General features: G+C 39.7%; 1 protein-coding gene across 5 annotated transcripts in view; it reads right to left on the reverse strand.

Annotated features, from left to right (window-relative positions):
- The window catches only part of CNKSR2 (connector enhancer of kinase suppressor of Ras 2), a 362,143-nt gene that overhangs the window by 168,876 nt on the left and 170,444 nt on the right, over positions 1-22,823 (reverse strand). For 4 of the 5 annotated variants that reach the window (XM_045012114.1, XM_045012050.1, XM_045012188.1 and 1 more), the window contains exon 8: positions 20,829-20,897. The exons of the other annotated variant lie outside the window; for it this stretch is intronic. In XM_045012114.1, coding sequence (XP_044868049.1) covers positions 20,829-20,897 — 69 coding nt within the window. The remainder of the gene's footprint in view (positions 1-20,828; positions 20,898-22,823) is intronic. 5 annotated transcript variants of the gene reach the window in all.

Genomic DNA, 22,823 nt, shown 5'->3' on the forward strand with positions numbered 1-22,823 from the left:
CAATCCAAAAACTCTAACAAATTATCTGAATGGTCAGATTGTTCTCCTCACAATGAATAAAAAATTAATAATAATTATGCATGAAACATTACATTACATCTATGAAAGTATTACCCAAATAATCAGTAACCTGCTGCTCAGTTAAAATGGTCTGATGTACAGTCATCCAGGTGGTGAAACAAAATATTAAACAAAAGGAAGCATTTTTATTCTGCCAACGGTTGGGTTGGTAACATGACCTTAAACTATCTGACATGAGGTTGATAAATAAGCAGACTGACTCCCCTAAAAGAGGTCGGAGGAGAAGGATATCAGCTGGCAGTCACGTGAAAATCCAGAAAGAATGAAGCAAACAATAGGTTTACCTTTCCTCCCTCCATCCCTTCTGAAGACACTGGAAAAGAATAGAATGCTTCAGGACTACCGCCTCCAGAATATATTATAGGGCTGGGAAGGGGTGGCTGCCTAAAGTTTAAAGAAGCATCAACAGATTCCCAAATTCTGATTTTTTTCAGGTTAGCTCGTCACCAGTAATGAATAATAAATACTCCACACTTCTATAATATTTTTCATCCAGACACCTATGCTTATACACCCTGTGATTCTGAATGAGGAATATATCACTTGCCTTACATGAAGAAGTTTGACTTTGAAATAAAGTTAAATATTATTTTAAAAGTCTGTACTACACACCCACAGTGTTAATTTTATTATTAAATCTAACCATAACCAAAAGAGTGATGGCCTCAAGTAACACCAACATAGCTTGCATATAAACTACATTGAAGTAGATTACATCTTTTGTTTGATAATCTCCTAGTGCTTTATAAACATTTGTTAATTAAATATCATTACGGTTTTGTGAAGTAAGCATTGTTATGCTCATTTTACAGATGGGTAAACCGAAGTACAGAGAAATTAAGTGACTTTCCCAAGGGGACACAAAGTCATGAGCAGAGCTAATAGAATCCAGGTGCATACTGACTCAGAGTACCGTGCTTTTCACACTAAAACAACATTCCGTCATCATAAAATGTATTTGTGTTCCCATACTCCTAGCTGACAGGACTTCTAATTGATTTCATTGTCTTACTCGCTCCAGTTACTTATATAGCTCCCACCAATGTAATATCAGAGTGCCTCACAAAGATTAACAGATTTATCTTCACAACACCTGTGATTTAGGAAAATATATGTATTTTACATATGGGGAACTGAGGCATAAAAAGATTAAGTAAGTTGCCCAAGGACACACAGGAAGTCTGTGGCACAACAGGGAAGTGTACTCTAAGAACTCGTGAGTCCTAAGCTAGTGGCCTAACCATAAAACTATCCTTCAGGAGAAGAGTGATGGTAGACATAGTAACATTTCTAGACCTCATAAATGAAATAAATTAATCATGAAGCAAAACTGTATAATTTTACTCATTATAAATATTGTTCATTCAGCAATAACCCTTAACTTTGACTTTTCACCTCCACAGTGTTTTGTAGAAGTTTTAAGCCATTTTTTTATTTTTTTGTCTCAGACAAAAGTGTAGGAAATCTTTAAGTGCATCTTTGAACAATTAAATCACTACATTCAAGTTAAGCTGCAAGGCAGGTGAAACAGGGATACCTGAGAGAGATCAACTGCACTGATTTGGATACACATTGTTTTAAAAGCTACACTTAGCAAGTAAATGCATACTTGCACAGAAGTGATAGAAAATTGTTCATTTTCCTATTTTAGCTTCCATTATAGGAGTCTGTGTACGTGGCTGTGTACTGTATGTTCTCTGATTAAAAGTCTTAAAACTGCTGCCAGAAATGGAGTTTAAAACTTGAAGTGCCAGATTTAAATCAGTGCCAGATTTCCAATGTACTGGCATGAGTCAGTCTCACTCCAATATTCACCCATGAAAGCTCATGCTCCAATATGCCTGTTAGTCTATAAGGTGCCACAGGACTCTTTGCTGCTTTTTACAGACCCAGACTAACCCGGCTACCCCTCTGATACTCTCACTCCAATAGTTTCCTCGGGACACTCAGGGGAACAAAAGAGACACTACAGTGGATTTTAAGTGGCAGGCTGCAACTTTATTAAAGTAACACCTGGTAGAAGTGCTGTATGCCCCCACTTCCCCCATCTCACATACCCAGCATTTAACTGGGTCCAGTAGAGGGTTACAGGGCTCCCACTATATAAGTAGTAACTCAAGGTAGAACCGCCCCTCCACAACCTACCTCCCAGGACTCAGTTCACTTCTGAGTCCCCTCACCTTCCTCCTCTGTGGGGATGGGCTACAGAGTGTCTTTAGGCCTCTCCTTACAGGTACAAGGTCCACAAGTTCAAATCATAGGTCTTATTTACCTCTGGGAGCTGCACCTTTTAGCCTTTACCCGCACTGGACATTACTACAAGTTGCAACAACTACACATTTCTATAGTTTCTTTTAACAGGCTTCTAAATCCCAGTCTGTGCTCCAATTGTGCCTCCACAATGCTGCAAGGAGGGCAAAAAATCCCATAAGACCTCAGCTAATTTCACCTAGTGTGAAAAAAATCCTTCCCAATCCACAAAAACATGCACAGAGAAAGATACAACTTACCAGTGAGGAGCCAATCAACTACCACAAACCTCCCTTAGCCAGCCAAAAGGATGCAGCAAAACCTGAAGAGCGGGCATGGCTTCAACATGCACCCTTCTCCATTTGGGGGGGTGTCTGATTTTTCATTCCCCTTCCCCCACATTTGCCTTCCAGGAACACTATATTCTCCCTGAAGTCAGAGCAAATGTCCCCTCCCCTGAGATGTTGGGTGGAGGGGGAATAGTTTTCCACATCATCTTTCTTAGAGCATGAAAAAACTGACTTGAGATAACCACATGCACCACTACAGCCCATAGATGCTGCTACCCTTGAAAGAGATGCTTAGACTGGATATTCACTTAACGTTTCATAATCAAGAAGCCTATATCTACCTTAGTACTTTTATATTGCTCAGTCCCCCTGAAGTCCAATAGAATATCTCTGCCACAGAACATGAGACAGGCAAAAAAAACCCCACTCAACTGATATAAAACTGCACTATAAACAGCACTCAGCTGAGATATAGTTATATTTTTAGGCTCCAATCAACTAAGATTGATTAAAGAATTCCTCTACATTGATTTTTTTATCCCCATGGTAGAGTATTAACTTGTTTTGCTTACAATTTTAAGCTACATTTGCAAGAGCTATCATCACCACCATCTTACTCTGCTTCTACATTTACTTCTCACTGCACAGAAATAAGAAAGTAATGAATTATGCATGTGCCTAATTTAAAGTACCGTAAATACTTTAAGGAGGCCCAATCTACTGGACAGCCACACTAGAGAACTTTTAGTGCGCAGCAGCAGGGTCCACATGAACACTTAGTGCATGCCAGGCTAGCGTAGGGTCGATTTATACCCCATCTTGCTGTGAACTAACTCTTCGTCTAGACAAGCTCTGATTTCACACACACAAGTTTGATTTTTTTAATTTCTTTATTTGGCCCATATCGGAGGATTGGAAATCATGGTTTCTCCAACCATTTTTAGCATGAATTATTTTAAAGGTTTTTATTATTTAACACTGGGCTAGATTCAGATTCTGCTGTCATTTACACTGGTGTTAATGGTGCAAAGACTTGTAAATCCAAGACAAACTGGGGGAGAAAGCTGTATCTGGCTTTCAGTGTTTGGGATGATGAATGCATATTTTAGATAGCTATCCAGGCACAGTAAACAACAAATTCATCCATACACACAAGCCAACCTATATATACAGTACACTGAAAAGGGGAAGAAAAGGGAACATTAAATCCCTGGTAACTGTTGCAGTCTCCTCTTTTATCCTGTGAAACAGGAATCATAGACAGAGTCTCATGCTGCCTCCAACTGCAAGCAAAGAGGCAAAGAAATGCACAAACCACTCCTCTTTCTGTAGACTTCAGGCCCACTCTGTCCCTTTAGTGAAAGGTGCTCCCACAGCACAGATGAAAAGACAGACAGAACAAAAGATTGAATATTGCCAGAACACTCCTCCTCTAACTTTTGTACAGACAGTACCAGTGATTCTCCAAGAGAGGAGGAGGGTGAAATGTAGGACGGGAAAAGAGGAGACTATGACAAACACAATTACCAAGTATGTAATTTTCCCTTGTTGTACATCTCTCTCTCCTCCCACCCTATGACACAGGAGTCATGGACAGATAAAGGATATAGATGCCCAAGAGGCAATTTTTTTGCTCTTAGCACAACTTTGCAAAGGCAGCCCAAGAAGTGGAGATAACTTGTTGATAGTGATGGTGAGGAGAAGATTAAGTTGCTCTCTTGCACACATCCAAAGCAGATGCCTCAGCAGTGTAGCGACTCTAATTGAATGGCATTTTACTACCTTGGGATGAGGTTTACCAGCTTGATCGCATGCTATCAGAATACAGTCAGACTTACCTAGTGACAGTGGCTCAGGGCACAACTTTATAAACTCTTGCAAATGACAAAGAATGCTTCAGAACTAACTCAATATCCAACAAATGCAGCCGCATATCTAGGGCAAAGAGAAGGGAGAACAATGGTCTCATTCACATGGAATTCAGAAATCACTTTAGGAATGAATTCTGGAGGAAGCAAAAAACCCCACCTTGTTTGGAAAGAGCTGCAGGTAAAATGAATATATGACAAGGGAGTTCCATTCACTCACTCACCTGGCAAAGGTGACCAGAATAAGGAAAAGAGTCTTAAAAGAAAATAAATGCTAAAGGAGCCTGCCCAAAAGGCTCAGAAGGGGACCCCCAATCAGGCCAGCAAGGCAAAGTCTAGGTGCTGCTGAGGACTGACTGGATGAACCACCACTTTGTAGAGATAATGGGAAAAAAACTTCTCAATTTAGGGATGTGGAACAATGTCCCTGCACTCAATAAGGCCTTGAATAGCCACTATAGCAGAGGATGCAAATGGAGAGCACTGATGCTGATACCTTTGCTGAAGCCTGACATTAGAAAATCCAAAACATGCCAGAATGAGCGTAATAGGGCAGTGATGTTCCTTGACTCAAGCAGGCTGAAAAGATCCAACAAATTCTAAGAGTACATGAGGCAGACATTTTCTGCTGCTAACAAAGCAGTCTGCCACTATGGTAAAGAAATCATCCCTTAGGAAGCAACTCCATTCTGTAGCCATGTAATCATTTGTGTATGGGGCAGGTGGGAGCAGTGCACTGGCCCTTGAGGGAAGATTCAAGTTCTCTGCAAGCATCTGGGAGGAAGAGAGGAGTCTCAGAGCTCAAATCAATAAGGGGACCCTACTTACAAAAGGGATGGGGGTTAGATTTCTGACACTCATCAGGTATGAGAACCAGGGGTGTCAGGGCCACCACAGAACTACCAGAAACCAAAATGAGCCACACCCAAGGGACTAAGGCCCAGATCCACAAAGGGGTTTAGGCTCTAACTTCCTCTGATTTCAATGGAAGTGAGGAGCCTAAACGCTTTTGTGGATCTGGGCTTAAGTAGCATCCCAATAACTGAAGGTTGCTACTGGCAAGAACCAGGGAGGAGGCCCGGACAGTCAACAGAATGCTTAACAAGAAACAAGAGTCTGTCTAGGGAAATGAAAGATTTTCATAGCAGAGAGCTCAGGATCAGACCGAAATGGGAGTGCTGCAAAAGGTAACTCTGCTGAAACCCCTTAAGGCAAGAGGTTGAAAAAGCTCAAACAAGGATAAGGGGACAAACGTCCACTCATGACAAAGACTGGAGATCAGCATCACTAGGATCTTCACATTTACTCAGGGGGAGGACGGGAGAAGGGAAGACAGGCCAACTGGAAAGGTAATGAATTGGTAATGGTCCTTCCTGTGGGTGACATGAAAAAAGCATCAGTGGTCGTATAGAATGTAGATATGTAATAGACATCTTTCAGGTCTGTACAACAGACAAGAAGAACTCCTTTGCTTAATCTCTAACAGAGGCTTGAGAAGAACCAGGAAGGTTTCAATCTTGGACTGAACTCTATTGAGTACCCCTGAGAAAATACATCCCTAACACAAGCATCCGATGAAACATCAGTAGGTGGCTTTTCATAGTGGTGGAGCTAATGTTCCAAAGAAGGTGACGGGGGTGGACCTGGCATGGTTGCTGTAGGGTTGCTTTGGGAGATCAGGAATAGGAAGGGCTGTTCTCTTTTTCTTCTCTATTTCCCCCCTTCGTTATAGAGAAATAAAGGGGGAGGCGGAGAGGCAGAAGAAGGGAGAAAGAAACAACTCGGGTGATTGTTCCAAAGGGGGCAAAGCAAACTAAAGGGATCATGTCTGGCAGAGATTTATATCATGCAGAGGCAGGGTCTCAGGTTTTCCTCCTTGCTTCCAGCTGGTGGCACCGTAGCATCATCTGGCCATGTCTTCTAAGTCATAACATGAGAGACGAGGTAGACATAAAAATTATCTATACATGTGTATACAAATACAAAAGAAAAACCTATATGTCTAAATTTGTTTAAAAAGGCAAGGTAGCACAGTATAGTAGTAGTATAGATCTGGAGATCTATACTCAAACTAAGCCCAGGTCACAGGTTACGTTATCTTGATCTCCTAACCCACTTTCTCAAACTTTTGTCCTTTCATGCAAAACGACTATGTAGTTTATCATGGTTAAAGATCTTTATTCAGGAGGCATGGTAGTTAAATAGCAGTGAGGCACTGCAGATCAGGACTGAAGTCGAACAACATTGTGTAATGTGTGTAGTAACTGTCAACTGGATGCCTGATTGACAAATTCAAAGCATAAAGGAGTTCAGAAGTATCGAATCCCAATAGAGCGAGCGTGTGGGGGGGGGGGGAACCTCCCAAGTACACAGTCTCTTCCTTAGATACAAAATTGTGACCACTGTATTCTTACTTGTTAAGCACCAGCACTCTGCTCACCTCTGTAGACAACACAAAGAGACAGTCTTTGCCCCAAGAATCTTACAACTTAACTGTCTTAAATACATCAATTATTGTACCTTAACATTTTATTATATATTTATGTGGTGACATTATATGTACATGGTATTAGAGAATCGTCTCCAGAGAACCAATATCTAATTCTTTTAAAAAATTCATCAATATTTTGATTTCAAAAAGCAACACAAATTCCCAATTACTACTATTTTGGTAAGATCATCACACTCTGTACCAGCAACACCTTGTAATACTTTACAGCATAAGCCATCTAACAGTTAGGAACTACAATATTATGTCATCACCTGATAAGTATTAGATAGCCCACACCTTCACAGTTCTGGAAGGTTTTTCCAATGCTTTTGGTGATGATTTATAGCATTCTTAGTGCAAATTCATATAATGTGCCACATCCTTCAGGGGATAATTTATATAAAGGACAGAGTTTTTCTTCTTGTAACAGAAACACCATTACTTGAACTCAAAATGAAGCACAACTTAAACAGTTGTACAGCAACATACATTATTAGTACTCTACATTTATTCAGAAGCTTCTGTACAGAAAAATCCCAAATGAGTTTATAGACTAAAATATATATATAGGCATCATTCAGTGGAACACAGCAGTCACCCTCAGTCATGACCATTATAGAACATTTTTTCCAAAGGGAAGGGAAGGGAAAAATCCCTAATCTACTTAAAATAGTAATCAAAACAAAATATGTAATTACAAAGGTAAATTACAGCAGAATTATACACAATAGAGTTGTCCACATTGGGATTCTGCCAGGACAATGGGATTAATGAGAAACACACTTATGAAAAATGCTATTGGATATATTAAATGACTACACATGGTCAGGATCTCTGTTTTACATCTCATTTGAAGGAAAAGACATCCAGGAGAGTGCAGTGGCCCCAATGCAATGCAAAGGTTCCAGTCATGTACTGGCTAAGGGGGAAGAGGGTTTCCAACTGTATCACAGTCAGCAATTCCTTCAATTCTTTCCTCTAAAGATCTCCAGTCCAGTTCCTCACCGTCTGATCTTACTTAGTTTCACTTTCATTTTATATACACAAATGCCATATTTACATATTGAAATACAGACTGTATGCAGAAGTAATTTAATTTCAAAATACTTTAGAAGGTGTGTGTGAGAAGGACACCACTATTTAATATCTTATACCAATATTATGTAACAGTTTAGGAAACTAAGAATGGAGTATCCTACTGAAACTTCAGGAGGAATTAGGAGGGCAAAATCTAATCACCTAAGCTGAAGTTTGGACCTGGATCTACCATATCCTGGTGGGTAGTGGTCTATGACAGGGGACTCAGGACAGAGTTCTGAAGTAAACTGCAAAACCATTTCCATTAACTAACGTGGGGCTTGGCATTTAGCATTTTTGAAGAAGCCTGAAAAAGCATTTGACTGCAACCCCCCACCACCCCTAAAAACAATTGATTCCTGCCCACCAATATCAAACCATGATGCACAGGACTGACCAGAGGATTTTCAGAAAGGTTAGAAAGATGTTTTCTTTGAGATATACTCCTGACTCATTTTCATAAAAGCATGTGGATATGATCAACAGAAGAAGTAGATCCCCATTTTTTGTTCCTTTTCAACCGTACTGATTTTTGTTGCATTATTTTATGGATTCAAGGCTATCTTAATATGAAAAACGACTAGAAACTTTATTCTTAAATGTAAGATAAGATGCTTCTTTAACATTTCTATTTCTTCCAAATCAAAAGTACTACTCTAGCCAAATTGATTTTTAATTGCATCTGCATTATCAAAGGCTGATGGATGTTGTAGTCCAAGGTGCTATAGACTTGATGCTTAGAACTCTCAGGCAGCCTCTAAATACTCCACTAACCCACCTGGGACCAAATTTCTTTTTTAATTATTTCCCTCAAGGCCAGACTTATAAGGCCTTGAGCTAAAGCACTTTCATTTAGGAGAAAAACTGGCTTTGAATCATAGACCTTGAGAGGTCTTCTATCCAGTTCCCCTCACTCAAGGAGGACTAAGTATTATCTAGACCAGGGATTCTCAACCTTTTTATGTCTGAGGCCCCCCACAACATGCTATAAAAACTCCACGGCCCACCTGTGCCACAACAACTGTTTTTCTGCATATGAAAGCCAAGACTGGCATTAAGGGGTAGCAAGGAAGGCAATTGCTCAGGCTTCGGCTTCAGCCCTGGGTGGTGGGGCTTGGGGCCCTGGGCTTCAGTCATAGACTCATATCATATCAGGGTTGGAAGGGACCTCAGGAGGTCATCTAGTCCAACCCCCTGCTCAAAGCAGGACCAGTCCCCAATTAAATCATCCCAGCCAAGGCTTTGTCAAGCCTGATCTTAAAAACCTCTAAAGAAGGAGATTCCATCACCTCCCTAGGTAACCCATTCCAGTGCTTCACCACCCTCCTAGTGAAAAAGTTTTTCCTAATATCTAACCTAAACCTCCCACACTGCAACTTGAGACCATTGCTCCTTGTTTTGTCATCTGGTAACACTGAGAACAGTCTAGATCCATACTCTTTGGAACCCTCTTTCAGGTAGTTGAAAGCAGCTATCAAATCCCCACTCATTCTTCTCTTCTGCAGACTAAACAATCCCAGTTCCCTCAGCCTCTCCTCATAAATCATGTGCTCCAGCCCCCTAATCATTTTTGTTGCCCTCTGCTGGACTCTTTCCAATTTTTCCACATCATTCTTGTAGTGTGGGACCCATAACTGGACACAGAACTCCAGATGAGGCCTCACCAATGTCGACTAGAGGGGAATGATCACATCCCTCGATCTGCTGGCAATTCCCCTACTTAAACAGCCCCAAATGCAATTAGCCTTCTTGGCAACAGAGGAACACTGTCGACTCATATCCAGCTTCTCGTCCACTATAACCCCTAGGTCCTTCTCTGCAGAACTGCTGCTTAGCCATTCGGTCCCTAGTCTGTAGCAGTTCATGGGATTCTTCTGTCCTCAGTGCAGGACTCCACTTGTCCTTGGTGAACCTCATCAGATTTCTTTTGGCCCAATCCTCTAATTTGTCTAGGTCCCTCTGTATCCTATCCCTACCCTCCAGCGTATCTATCACTCCTCCCAGTTTAGTGTCATCTGCAAACTTGCTAAGAGTGCAGTCCACGCCATCCTCCAGATCCCCCACATGCGGTGGGGGTTCGGCTTTCTGCCCTGGGCCCAAGCAAGTCTAACACTGGCCCCTGGTTGAGAACTGCTGATCTAGACCATTCCTGACAGATGTTTGCTCTTAAAAACCTCCAATGATGGAGATTCTACAACCTCCCTAGGCAATTTATTCCAATGCTTAACTACTCTTACAGTTATGAAGTTTTTCCTAATGTCCAACCTAACCCTCCCTTGCTACAATTTAAGCCCATTGCTTCTTGTCCTACCCTCGGAGGTTAAGAACATTTTTTCTCCCTTCTCCTTGTAACAACCTTTTATGTACTTGAAGCCTGTTATGTCCCCTCTCAGGCTTCTCTTCTCCAGACTAAACAAACCCAATTTGTTCAATCTTTCCTCATAGGTCATGTTTTCTAGACCTTTAATCATTTTTGTTGCTCTTCTCTGGACTTTCTCCAATTTGTTCACATCCTTCCTGAAAGGTGGTGCCCAGAACTGGACACAATACTCCAGTGGAGGCCTAATCAGCACGGAGTAGGTGAAAGAATTAATTCTCGTGTCTTGCTTACAACACTCATGATAATATATCCCAATATGATGTTTGCTTTTTTTTTTTTTTTTTTTTTTTTTTTTTTAAACACAACAGTGTTATACTGTTGACTCGTATTTAGGTTGTAATCCACTATGACCCCCAGTTCTCTTTCAGCAATACTCCTTCCTAGGCAGTCATTTCCCATTTTATATGTGTTCCTTCCTAAGTGGAGTACTTAGCATTTGTTCTTATTGAATTTCATCCAGATCATTTTGAATTTTAATCCTATCCTCCAAAGCACTTGTAACCCCTGCTAGTTTGGTATCGTTCGCAAACTTTTTATAAGTGTACTCTCTATGCCATTATCAAAATCACTGATGAAGATATTGAAGAACTGGACCCAGCACCAATCTCTGCAGGAAATCACTTGATATGTCCTTCCAGCTTGACTATGAAGCACTGATAACTACTTTCTGGAAATGGTTTTCCAACTAGTTACACACCCACATTATAGTAGCTCAATTTAGGTTGTATTTCCCTAGTTTGTTTATGAGAAGGTCATGCGAGACCGTATCAAAAGCCTTACTAAAGTCAAGATATACTACATCTACTGCTTCTGGCAAAGAAATCTGTTAGGTTGGTTTGACATGATTTGTTCTTGAGAAATCTATGCTGACTGTTACTTATCACCTTATTATCTTCTCCAAGTCTGCTAACTGATTGCTTAATTATTTGCTCCATTATGTTTCTGGTTACTGAAGTTAACCTGACTTGTCTGTAATTCCTCCAGTTGTCCTTATTCCCCTTTTTATAGATGGGCACTATATTTGCCCTTTTCCAGTCCTCTGGAATCTCTCCCATCTTCCATGATTTTTCAAAGATAATCACTAATGGCTCAGATATCTCCTCAGTCAGCTTCTTGAGTATTCTAGGATGTATTTCATCAGGCCCTATTGACTTGAAGACTTGTAACTTGTTTAAGTAATTTTTAACTTGTTCTTTCCTTATTTTCACTGGCGTTCACCATGTTACATACATATGCTATTAAACTAAAAGTCGTTTAGCACTTCTGCCATTTCCACATTTTCTGTTATTGTTTCCTCCTGTCCCTCGTTGACTAATGGGCTTACCCAGTGCTTGGTCTTCTCCTTGCTTCTACTGCATTTGTAGAATGTTTTCTTGTTACTCTTTATGTCTCTAGCTAGTTTAATCTCGTTTTGTGCCTTGGCCTTTCTAATTTTATCTCTACGTGCTTGCACTGTTTATATTCATCCTTTGTAATCTGATCTAGTTTCCAATTTTTGTAGGACTCTTTTTTTCAGTTTCAGATCATTGAAGATCCCTTGGTTAAGCCAGGGTGGTCTCTTGCCATACTTCCTATCTTTTCTATGCAGTGAGATAGTTTGTTTTTGTGCCCTTAATAATGTCTCCTTGAAAAATTGCCAACTCTCTTGAACTGTTTTTCCCCTTAGATTGCTTCCCATGGGACCTTGTCTACCAACTCCCTGAGTTTGCTAAAGTCTGCCTTCTTAAAATCCATTATCTTTATTGTGCTGTTTCCCCCATTGCCATTCCTTAGAATCATGAACTCTATCATTTCATGATCACTTTCACCCACACTGCCTTCCACTTTCAAATTCTCAACCAGTTCCTCCCTATTTGTCAAAATCAACTCTAGAACAGCCTCTACACCTAGTAGCTTTCTCCAACATCTAAAATAAAAATTGTCTCCAATACTTTCCAAGAACTTGTTGGATAATCTGTGCCCTGCTGTGTTATTTTCCCAACAGATGTCTGGGTAGATAAAGTCCTCTGCTTTGGATGATTTTGTTAGTTGTTTAGTTGAACTGCAACAGCTGCTTTAAAAAAAACGTAAAAGAAACTAAAGTTTTCCACAGGAGAAATGAACAAAAACATCAGAGGACCACTCTATAACCGGTAATGGAGAACAAACAAATAAATGGAAACTCAAACTAAACAACTGATGTCCTTTTAGCTCATACAACACATAGATATGGATGAACTAGAACAGAATATGCAAACATAATCCATCAGGGCGGAACAACAATAGATGCTGGGTTCTACTGGGTAGGATCTTGGAAGCTTATAGTATAGGTCCAAACAACTTAAACTTCACTCAACTTCAAAAATTTAACTTCGTAAGCATTGAGAAGGTCTGGGAAAATGAAAGTGCATTACGTGTCACAGCACGTACCACAATACAAATGTCTGTGAGGTAATTATTATTATTTTCTTAACACAATTTAATTTGACACTTCTCTGCTCATACTGTAAGCACTGTATTTTTAGCTCTAACAAGAATTTTTAAAGCAGTTATGCATCATATTTGTTCCATCTGCAAAAAAATGAAAAAAAATTATTAAAATCTCTTAATTTCAGATAAGTGAGTGGCTTTGTTCTCAATGCCCAAATCGTACTGTTAGCTTCTGAGAAAGGCTCTTTTTCAAACAGGTTATGTTAAAATTACAGGAAAACTGGGATTACTCCTCAGAACAGCTCTTTAACAAGTGGAAGCCAAACTTTAATGTGCACTGAACTTAGCTTAATACTAACACGCTTTAGTTTTATGAGGGGATAGCTGGGCAGGTATTAGAAACTCACTATATACCTATCTCCAAAGCCAAAAATGATTAGATGTTTTATGTTGCATGAAAGTATAGGATAGTTTACACTTTGATTAAACCTTCTAAGCCATGAGGGATTTATTATTAAGAATATGTCAGTTTTCTGTGTGAAGACATGAAGCAACTTCCACAACCCAAAGCCTGTTGACTTGGCCAATGTGATCAAAAGTATTTTCCCATATTAAATTGGCTAACATGCTCTGAGAGAGCTAGACACTATTATTATCTATGTACCACCTCGCTCCAAGTTAAAGTTTAAACTGTAACTGTGAGTAGTAAGTACATAGGAATTATTAGCCACTACATAAGACCGTCCACCAGTGATATACCTGAGATACATCAATGATATTTTCATTCTCTGGACAGACAACTTACACTCCCTCATAGATTCCCACCACAACTTCAGAAATCATCACCCATCCATCAAACTCTCTTTAGAACATATCCACACCAGCATCAACTTCCTGGACACCACAATCAGCTTCAACAATGGAACCCCATAGACACCAATATACAGATCACCACACCTACCTTCCTAGATCCAATAACCACCCCAAACACAACAAGAAATCTTATCTACAGCTAGGCACTCTGATACCACAGAATATGCTCTGAGGAGTAAGTCCAGGATACACACTTTAACACACTTTAAACCACTTTCCTCAAACAAGGACACTCCTCTAGAGAAGTAGATCACATCATGGAAGAGGCCACCCCAAATAGCCCAAGAGAACCTGCTTCAATACAGAAATAAAACCCCTTCTGACTGCAAATCCCTAGTTGTCACCTACCATTCCACACTGGAATCCAGAGGGGTATCATCAAACAACTACAAGACATACTCAGTGGGGATCCCAGCCTGAAAGAAATCTTTCCTAAAGCCCCACTTCTGGCCTTCAAACAACCTCCGACCTGTCCATGCTCAACATCTGAAGAAAGATCCTCACAGACCAGGACAAACCAACTCAAAGAAGCAACAGACCCTGCCACAACAGCAGTGAAGACATATCTTCACTGCTACAATGAACAATATCCCCCACAACATACCTTTCAAGATTCATGGACCCTACACATGCCTATCACAACAACGTGGCATACCTTATCCAGTGCACTAAATGCCCAAACAACAATTATGTAGGTGAAACCAGAGAATCTCTCACATAGGAAAACGATGAAAGACAAAAATACTATCACTTGTGGGTGAATGCTTTTCACAAAACAATCAGTCTATATCTGACCTCTCAGTCCTCATCCTCAAAGAAAATCTGCACAATACTTTCAAAAGACAAGCCTGGATGCTTAAATCCATTACTCTGCTAGACACCAAAAATCATGGACTGAAAAGAGACACTGGATTTATGACTTATTACCATAATCTGTTACCCACTAACCCCCTCTTTTTGTCCTATGATTGCAGAAGTGTTAACAGGCCATTCTACCTTGAATGATCCCTTAAAATACGTGCTAACTACTTAGGCTAAACAATCTGTTCCACCTTGCATTTTGCTGTGAGGCTGGGAGCTCCTTTCCCAGACCTGAAGATGAGCTCTGTGTGGCTGAAAAGTTAGTGTCTCTCTCACCAACAGAAGTTGGCCCAATAAAAGATATTACCTCATCCACTCTGCCTCTCTAATGTCCACTAATTAGTTACATTTGCCCTAGCTTTTGACATCTATTGGTAGACACAGTCAGAAATGCTAGTACATATTTTCTGATGAGTTTTAGCTAATAAAAATACATAAAATATAAAGATCTACTGTTACACGTCAATTCAACCTTTTATCAGAACTGCATATAATATGCCAAAGACATTTCCAAATTATAGAAAATACTTCCACTTCACAGGAGACTGATTAACAATCATCAACTACTCATCTATCCTACACTGTGAGTACATACTCCTGTGGCTTCTCCCTTACAAACCTAAAATATAGTTTTACTACAGACATATCCAAAATTCTAGAGTTAACAGTGTACAATAATAGTTCCTTTGAGAGTTATCAACAACCTTTCTCCCAAGACTTTTTGGCTGATCAAGGGGGTGTAAGAAGGGTTGTCTTGGAACACGCTCGAATAATAAATATGAAGTTATTTCAGCACTGGTACCTTATAAACATTCTGCTATGTTTGTTTTTTTAAACATTTGTACAAAAATAAGGCATTTTATGGAGATTAACACTGGAATTTTCAAGGAAACCTAAGGGAGGAGTCCAAAATCCACTGAATTTCAGTGAGAGAGATGAGCATTTAAACCTTAGACTACTTCAGCGATCCCAGCTTGCAATAGTAAGGCAAAATATCGCATTGATGGAACTCTGTACCTATTTAATTTCCATAAACTACAATAAACAAGAAAGCTTTTCTGAACTGCAAATTAACATATTTTCTAAACTAATTTAAACTTCATTTTTAACATTAATAAGAATATTTAAATTCCAATGGTTATGCCAGAAAAAAATGGCTTGTGTTGTATTATGTAGGTTTCATAGCAATATAGCATAAAGAATCATGACTCTCACTTGAGACCCTCTGATTCCAGTGCCAATTTCAATAACCATATGCATTAAGTACCAGCACTTGTACAGAGGATGCCAATAAAGAATGGTTTGACATTCAGCATAAGAACACGTTAATTGGAACATGTATCATGAAAATAAGCATGAATAAGTCATTTATCTTGCTTTGCCAGTTTGTTATGCTGTTTACTTTAAAATCAGCAGACATTTGCAAAGAAGAAGCTTTTTCAAGATTAAAATACTGATTTTATGTCAGGAGTTAGCTGAAAATCTTGTTCATTATGCAGAGTTATAAATTAACATCTTCTTTTCCCTAATTTATATTCATTCTCATATTGAAGCAGGAAAATTAGCACTGAAAATGTAGTATTGATTTTAAAAACATAAGCAAAAAGTATTCAACATTTTGCTCAATTTTTCAGTTTATGCTAAAGTTAAAAGGAACCTTTTAAGTAAAATTATGTTTAGGTTTCCCACATGCAAGGTACCAAAGTAATTACAATTATAGGTTAATAATATTTGCCTATAGTTCTATTGTAAATCTCCAATGACTTGGTAATAATTATTTTAACCTTACAGAGGGGTTTGAAAAGGACTCAGGATTGATAAATGGATACGTAAGAGATGATCTACAGAAGCAAGCTGAAAAACAGAACCACTAGTCTCAATTGTCTAATAATATAATAAGTGAGAACAAACAGATGCTTAAAAAAACAGAAAGACTGGAAAATCCAGTGTGTAGGATCCTCAGATACCTGAGCCTCCAAATGAGGGAAAAGCTGAAAATATAATTGATCTATTTATCTGTTTTCAGAGAAAAACGGCTCACCACAGTTATACTGCAAGTTCTTCAGGACACGAATCAGACTGTTCAGTAATTAGCACAGCAGTCTGATCATGGCCAGGGACACAAAACAGAATATATTTTGAGGTGAACTGGAGTATTGGATACCACCGACAGGATGATAAATGCTTATCATATTGTAAGTTTCTAATCCTCAAAATAAAGAAAAAATCCTGGGTGTAGCGAGACCACAATAAATAAATAAATAAAACATATCTATATAATCACTGCACCAATTATCTTCTCTCTCTCCCTCTCAGAAACAGAAAGAGAAAATATGTAATAGAAAAGAACCTGGGTACAGTGACGCCACAAATAAATATTTTTAAAATTTGCATTTATTCAAAATCTAGTTTGTAGGAGATAAGACACAGACTTTTTTTGCCTCCACAATATCGTCTGAAGCAATTGTCACTTTTAGCATTGTAGCCAAATGGGCTTTACATATTTTCAACACTCCAAATCTTGTGGGTCTACAAATCCCAGTCAAGTGAAGGGCCCCGTTTTTCTTGCAAGGAAGACAATGTAGAAGCTGCATTTCAGTATCCAGCAAAAGTGCTCATTTGTCATTGGGAGAAGCAGGACCATATATACTCGATCATAAGTTGGTTAGTTTATAAGCCGACCCCACCAAGATGGACAAGTAAAAATGGATAAGCTGCTGGTGGGTCGAGATGGTTTGTTTACCTCGAGTGTCTGCAGGCACGGAGGTAAACCTAAGTAAACAAAGTGTCCCAGCGCGCCAGCTGCTTACCCTGACGGGCCAGGACAGCAACTGGTGGGGAAATTTTTTTGGGGGGAGAAGCTGGGAGTCAGGGGAGTAACCCCTGTGACCACCCCCCACATAACCCACCCCTAGCCCGGGACCTCCACACTCTCCCCATTCCATCCCTTTCCACCTTATCTGCGGAGGGCCAGGGGAGGATATCTCTGACCTGGCTGGAGCTGCTCCAGCAGCCTGGGCAGCGTGGCCACAACCTGCTCCGGCGGGCCACAGCGGGCGGCACGGCCGCAGCATGTTCCAGTGGGCTGGGCTGGGCTGGGCGGCACAGCCGCAGCGTGCTCTGGCGGTGCAGCCACAGCCTGCTCTGGGGGGCGGGGCCGAGCGGCACAGCTGCAGCCTAGCAGCCCCGAAGCTGCAGCTGCTTCCGAGGCTGGGGGGAGAGCAGTGTGGCCAGAAGCGGAGAGACTCTGGCCCCGCCTCTTCCCTTCTGGCTCTGCTGGCTGTGCTGCCTCTTCTTTCCACCTCTCCCTCTCTATATCCGTTCATAAGCCGACCCCCTTCTCTGGTGCTTTTCTTTTTTACTAAAAAAATTCGGCTTATGAACGACTATATACAGTACTTATTTGTTAGTCTCTAAGGGCAGGTCTATACTTACCTGCCGGGTCGACACGTAGCGTTCGACTTCTCGGAGTTCGAACTATCGCGTCTAATCTAGACGCGATAGTTCGAACTCCGAACGTGCTCCCGTCGACTCCGGAACTCCACCACCGCGAACGGCAGTGGCGGAGTCGACGGGGGAGCCGCAGACTTCGATCCCGCGGCGTCTGGACGGGTGAGTACTTCGAACTAAGGTAGCTGAAGTCGCGTACCTTAGTTCGACCCCCCACCCTAGTGTAGACCAGGCCTTAGGTGCCACAAGTACTCCTGTTCTTTTTGCGGTACTTATTTTGGAATGCTGAAAATATGTAAAAGCCATTTGGCTACAATACCAAAGATGACAATTGCCTCAGAACACATTGCAGAGGCAATAAAAGTCTGTGTTTTATATTCCAGAAACTAGATTTTGAATAAATTTACTATTCTACTGAAATACATATACTCTATACCGTATGTTATATCATACAAAATAAAATTGTAAATTATTTTTACTTCAACAATTTCCTATTATATCAATTGCAAAGGAATTATACACCTCAAAAGTCACGTTTGTGGTACCTGGTTTATTGCTCACAGCAGGGGAGAAGGGAATGAACTTTCAGAAATTGAATTTGAAGTGGAACTATGAGTCTTAGATACCAAAAGATCATCTCAAGATTTCTGTCATATTATTTACAAGTAAAAATCTGCCCTCATCACAAAGTAAAGGGAGTACAGCTGTGGCATGAAAATCAGATGGTTGAAATTTTTAGAGCTGATTAAGTGATTTAGTGACAACTTTCATTGAAATTAATAGGAAGAACATTCATTCCAGTCTAGAGACTGAGTGCTTGTTGATGTGTTTCTTAGGACTTGTATATTTTTTGATTGATTTTAATATAGTTTTGATATGAAAAGCTCTTAAAGATTGAAGGGTTTTTTTGGCTTCCTGTAGTTGGCAAAAATAAAGAAAAGACTCACAATGTATGTGTATGTATAATGGCACCTTGCTTTAGCATTTTATATAGTGGAAATTAATAGTACAAATTGAAACGGTTATTCCACAGATCTAAAACAAAAAGGAAAAAACTCCACCTTGCCCTGTTCTGGTTAGGTTTATTAATTTAAATTCCCCAGCACAAAAGGTAGCACCTCATCAGTTAACTTTCATATATGTACAGTATATTTTATATCAAACTTAGCTAGAGGGCATAATGAAATACTATCATGAATTGTGCAGAGGAGCTGACGTACTGCACAATTTCGTCAGTTCCCAAAGCCATAAATGGAACACTACAAGGAATTAAGAAACATATTTTTTAACAAACCATTGCCATACTAAACATTTTAGAAACTTTTTTGGTCAGTTAAATTGTTTGCAAGAATACTTTTTCATTAAAATATATTATTTTCACTATTCTTAATGAAAGACAGATACCCTATACATGGGAAAACACAGTGTACCTTTTAAAATTACAATTATACAAGAAGATGTTTATCATAAAACCATTTAGAAAAATAGATTTTTCTTTAGATTGCAGTAGTTCAGGGGTCGGCAACCTCTGGCACGTGGCTCGCCAGGGTAACCACTGGCCGCGGTTCACCATCCCAGGCCAATGGGTGTGGTGGGAAGCCACAGCCAGTACAGCCCTTGCCTGCGCCACTTTCCGCCGCCCCCATTGGCCTGGGACTGTGAACTGCAGCCAGTGGGAGCCACGGTCCGCCGAACCTGCTGACGCGGCAGGTAAACAAACTGGCCCGGCCTGACAAGCCGCGTGCCAGAGGTTGCCAACCCCTGCAGTAGTTTAATAGTCCTAAATAAGATGAACAGAAACTAATACACAGCACTTCAATTTTGGTAGTCATAATAGGGAATTATTGGGTATACCTAATGGTTGTTTTACTCCTAATTTTCCAATTTTGAAAAAATTAAATTATGTGTATCAACAATGGTTAGATTAAGTCAGAATTGTAACTATATATGCACCTTTTTTTTCTGGCACACAGACATGGGCTGGGTGCAATCTATTAAATTTTAAATTAAAGAAGCTTTCCAGTTCCTAGCAAGTAATGTCAATCTTTATACTGCAACTATAGTGCCATTCAAATTACCTGAATCTCTCCTATCCAAAACTTCTATTACCCAGAACAGAGCTATGTCCATTGATAATGCATAGTCAAAATGAAAATTCCCTAGGGTATCCAGAACCTCAGCTATCTAAGATAATTCAGCATCTTCCATAATATTCATAAGAACAGAAGAATGGCCATACTGGATCAGACCAATGGTCCATCTAGCCCAGTGTCCTGTCTTCTGACAGTGGGGCACCTGACATTGGCCAGAGGGAATGAACAGAGCAGGTAATCATCAAGTGATCCATCCCGTCGCCCATTCCCAGTTTCTGGCAAACAGAGACTAGGGACACCATCCCTGCCCATCCTGGCTAATAGCCATTGATGGACCTATCCTCCATGAACTTATCTAGTTCTTTTTTGAACCCTGTTATAGTCTTGGCCTTTACAACATCCTCCGGCAAAAAGTTCCACAGATTGACTGTGTGTTGTGTGATGTAATACTTCCTTATTCAGATGATAAAGGATAAGCACGAACATCACATATTTTCCTCTCCAAGAAATTGTGTGATTCTGTTACAAACTAAGTGCACTTGGAAGGTGCGGGAGAGGGCAGGGAATAAAAAAAACCCAATTTGGATGTAAAACCCACTAATAGTTTAGCAAAATATAAAACATTTCTACATATTTCTTCTGTATACATGCTGATATGCCAGTGCACCTCTATCTCCAATTGACACAGAACATATTTATACATACCACAGTTTGGTGGTTAACTTGAATCACTTCATCTCCAGCATGGATTTTCTTGCACCGATCTGCAGGTGACTGAATTTAAAATAAAAGAGATGATAAAGAAGACAGTTCTTACTGGTCACCATCCTTCTTTCAGCAGTATGATTGCTAAGCTATGTAAGTCAGGTTAGATTCATAATTACATTCTCCAATGAAGTAAATCAATAAAAAAAGATTTTTAATTAAGTCATTCATAGTTGTTTGAGACAATATTCTGTATAATTGTATACAAGACAGTGAAATGTTAAAAAAGGTAGTAATGTTCATATTATCAAAGGTTAACCAGTTTCTAAGGATGCCTTTTTAATACTAATAAGTGACCAATCGTTTTAAGCCATCTAATATCTGTAAATAGATGTCCGCCTTCTGCTAATGCTCAGCGTGCCAGAGCTCTAATGGACAACAGCTTCATAAATATACTTTGCAACATTATGTCTTTCATGCTCTCATCTAATTAAAACAAATACTTCAAGTAAACTTCAGAAAAATCAATATTTTTTGCATGCAGATACAATCAGTATCCAGGCCATGTAGATAAGACAGATAAACTGAAAATTTATATTTCTAAACTATTATTAGTTGCTAGAGATGTAACTAGAACAGGGATCCTGTAAAAATCCATACCTTCAAAGATGAATTAGTAGAGGTAGTTTTGCTTCTCTAAATAACAGCCTCATTTAAAAAACTCTCTCATATTTCTACCTTTAATATTTACGGTGTTGTCTTAGAAGAGCTCTGTGGAGCCCAAAAGTATGCCTCTTTCACCAACAGAAGTTGGTCAGATAAAAGATACTACCTCACCCACATTGTCTCCTTAACATTTGCAATAGACTAATTACTCTTGGTGCAAAACCATTACACCAAGCTTTCTATAAAGCAAAACTTCTTCGTCTTTTCCCTCCGTCTGCAGCTGACAGCATGTAGATAGAGCCCTACCAACTTCAACTAGGCTCCGCACAGATACAGAACTTCCCCTGCCACAGTATGCAAGTGTCAGGATCTATCCCCCAGGAACTCCAAAAAGTTGCTACATTTGTATTGAGCAACTAGAATTAGACACATTCACTTTTATCATTTTGTGGCTTTACTAAAAGATAAATGTAATATTCCCAAAGTCCAGAATTCAGTTAAATCATAACCATATAAACCATGAACCATTTTGTTTGTCAAAACGTTTGCCTCTTGCAGTCACGTTGTCCCCTTCTGCTGTGATCATGCAGATTTCATCATAATAAGCAGAGTCAGCATTTGGACAGGAGATGTCCAAGAAAAATATATGTGTTGCAAGAAGCGGTCGGAGGGAAGAGGGCCATTCATAGACTATCCCATATAGTGTTGTGCAATTGAAGGTGCCATTTTGCATATAACATGCAAAATTGAAGTTCTGGCCACTCACTAAACTCTCTCAGTACTAGAGATAATTGCATTCTTCTTATTAGAGGGTTGTTGATTTTGTGATTGGCTGATTTTTCAATTAGGAATTAATACAGACACCTGCACTGATGAATATTTCCGTTTTCAGTTTAGTTTAGTGCAGAGAGGGGACTTTATAAATAACTACTTTCTAAGAACTTCATATGGTGATTATTAGAATTAAAAAAGCAAAGATCTCACTCTTGAAGCACTAGTGTTTGGACTGATACATGTCACAACATGACACCAGTTTGAAAATATTTCCTTTTGAATCTCTTACCAGGATACTTATCAGAGAATTATCATTATCATTATCAGAGAATTAAACATTTAATTTTGCAAACAATGATCAGTTTAGGTTTGCTTTCAACTAATGAATCAAGTCTCTCATTTTTCTTATATATTTATATTATGAATTGTAAAAATGTACTCACCAGACAGTCTCTTTGCACCATATACAAACTCCCTCCTCACCTCCCCATGCCATACACTCATGCCTGACCCATCACCCTGTCTCAGTGTATCCCACATAATCATTACTCTCAA

This window comes from Mauremys mutica, chromosome 1 (assembly GCF_020497125.1).
Source record: "Mauremys mutica isolate MM-2020 ecotype Southern chromosome 1, ASM2049712v1, whole genome shotgun sequence".
NCBI lineage: Eukaryota > Metazoa > Chordata > Testudines > Geoemydidae > Mauremys > Mauremys mutica.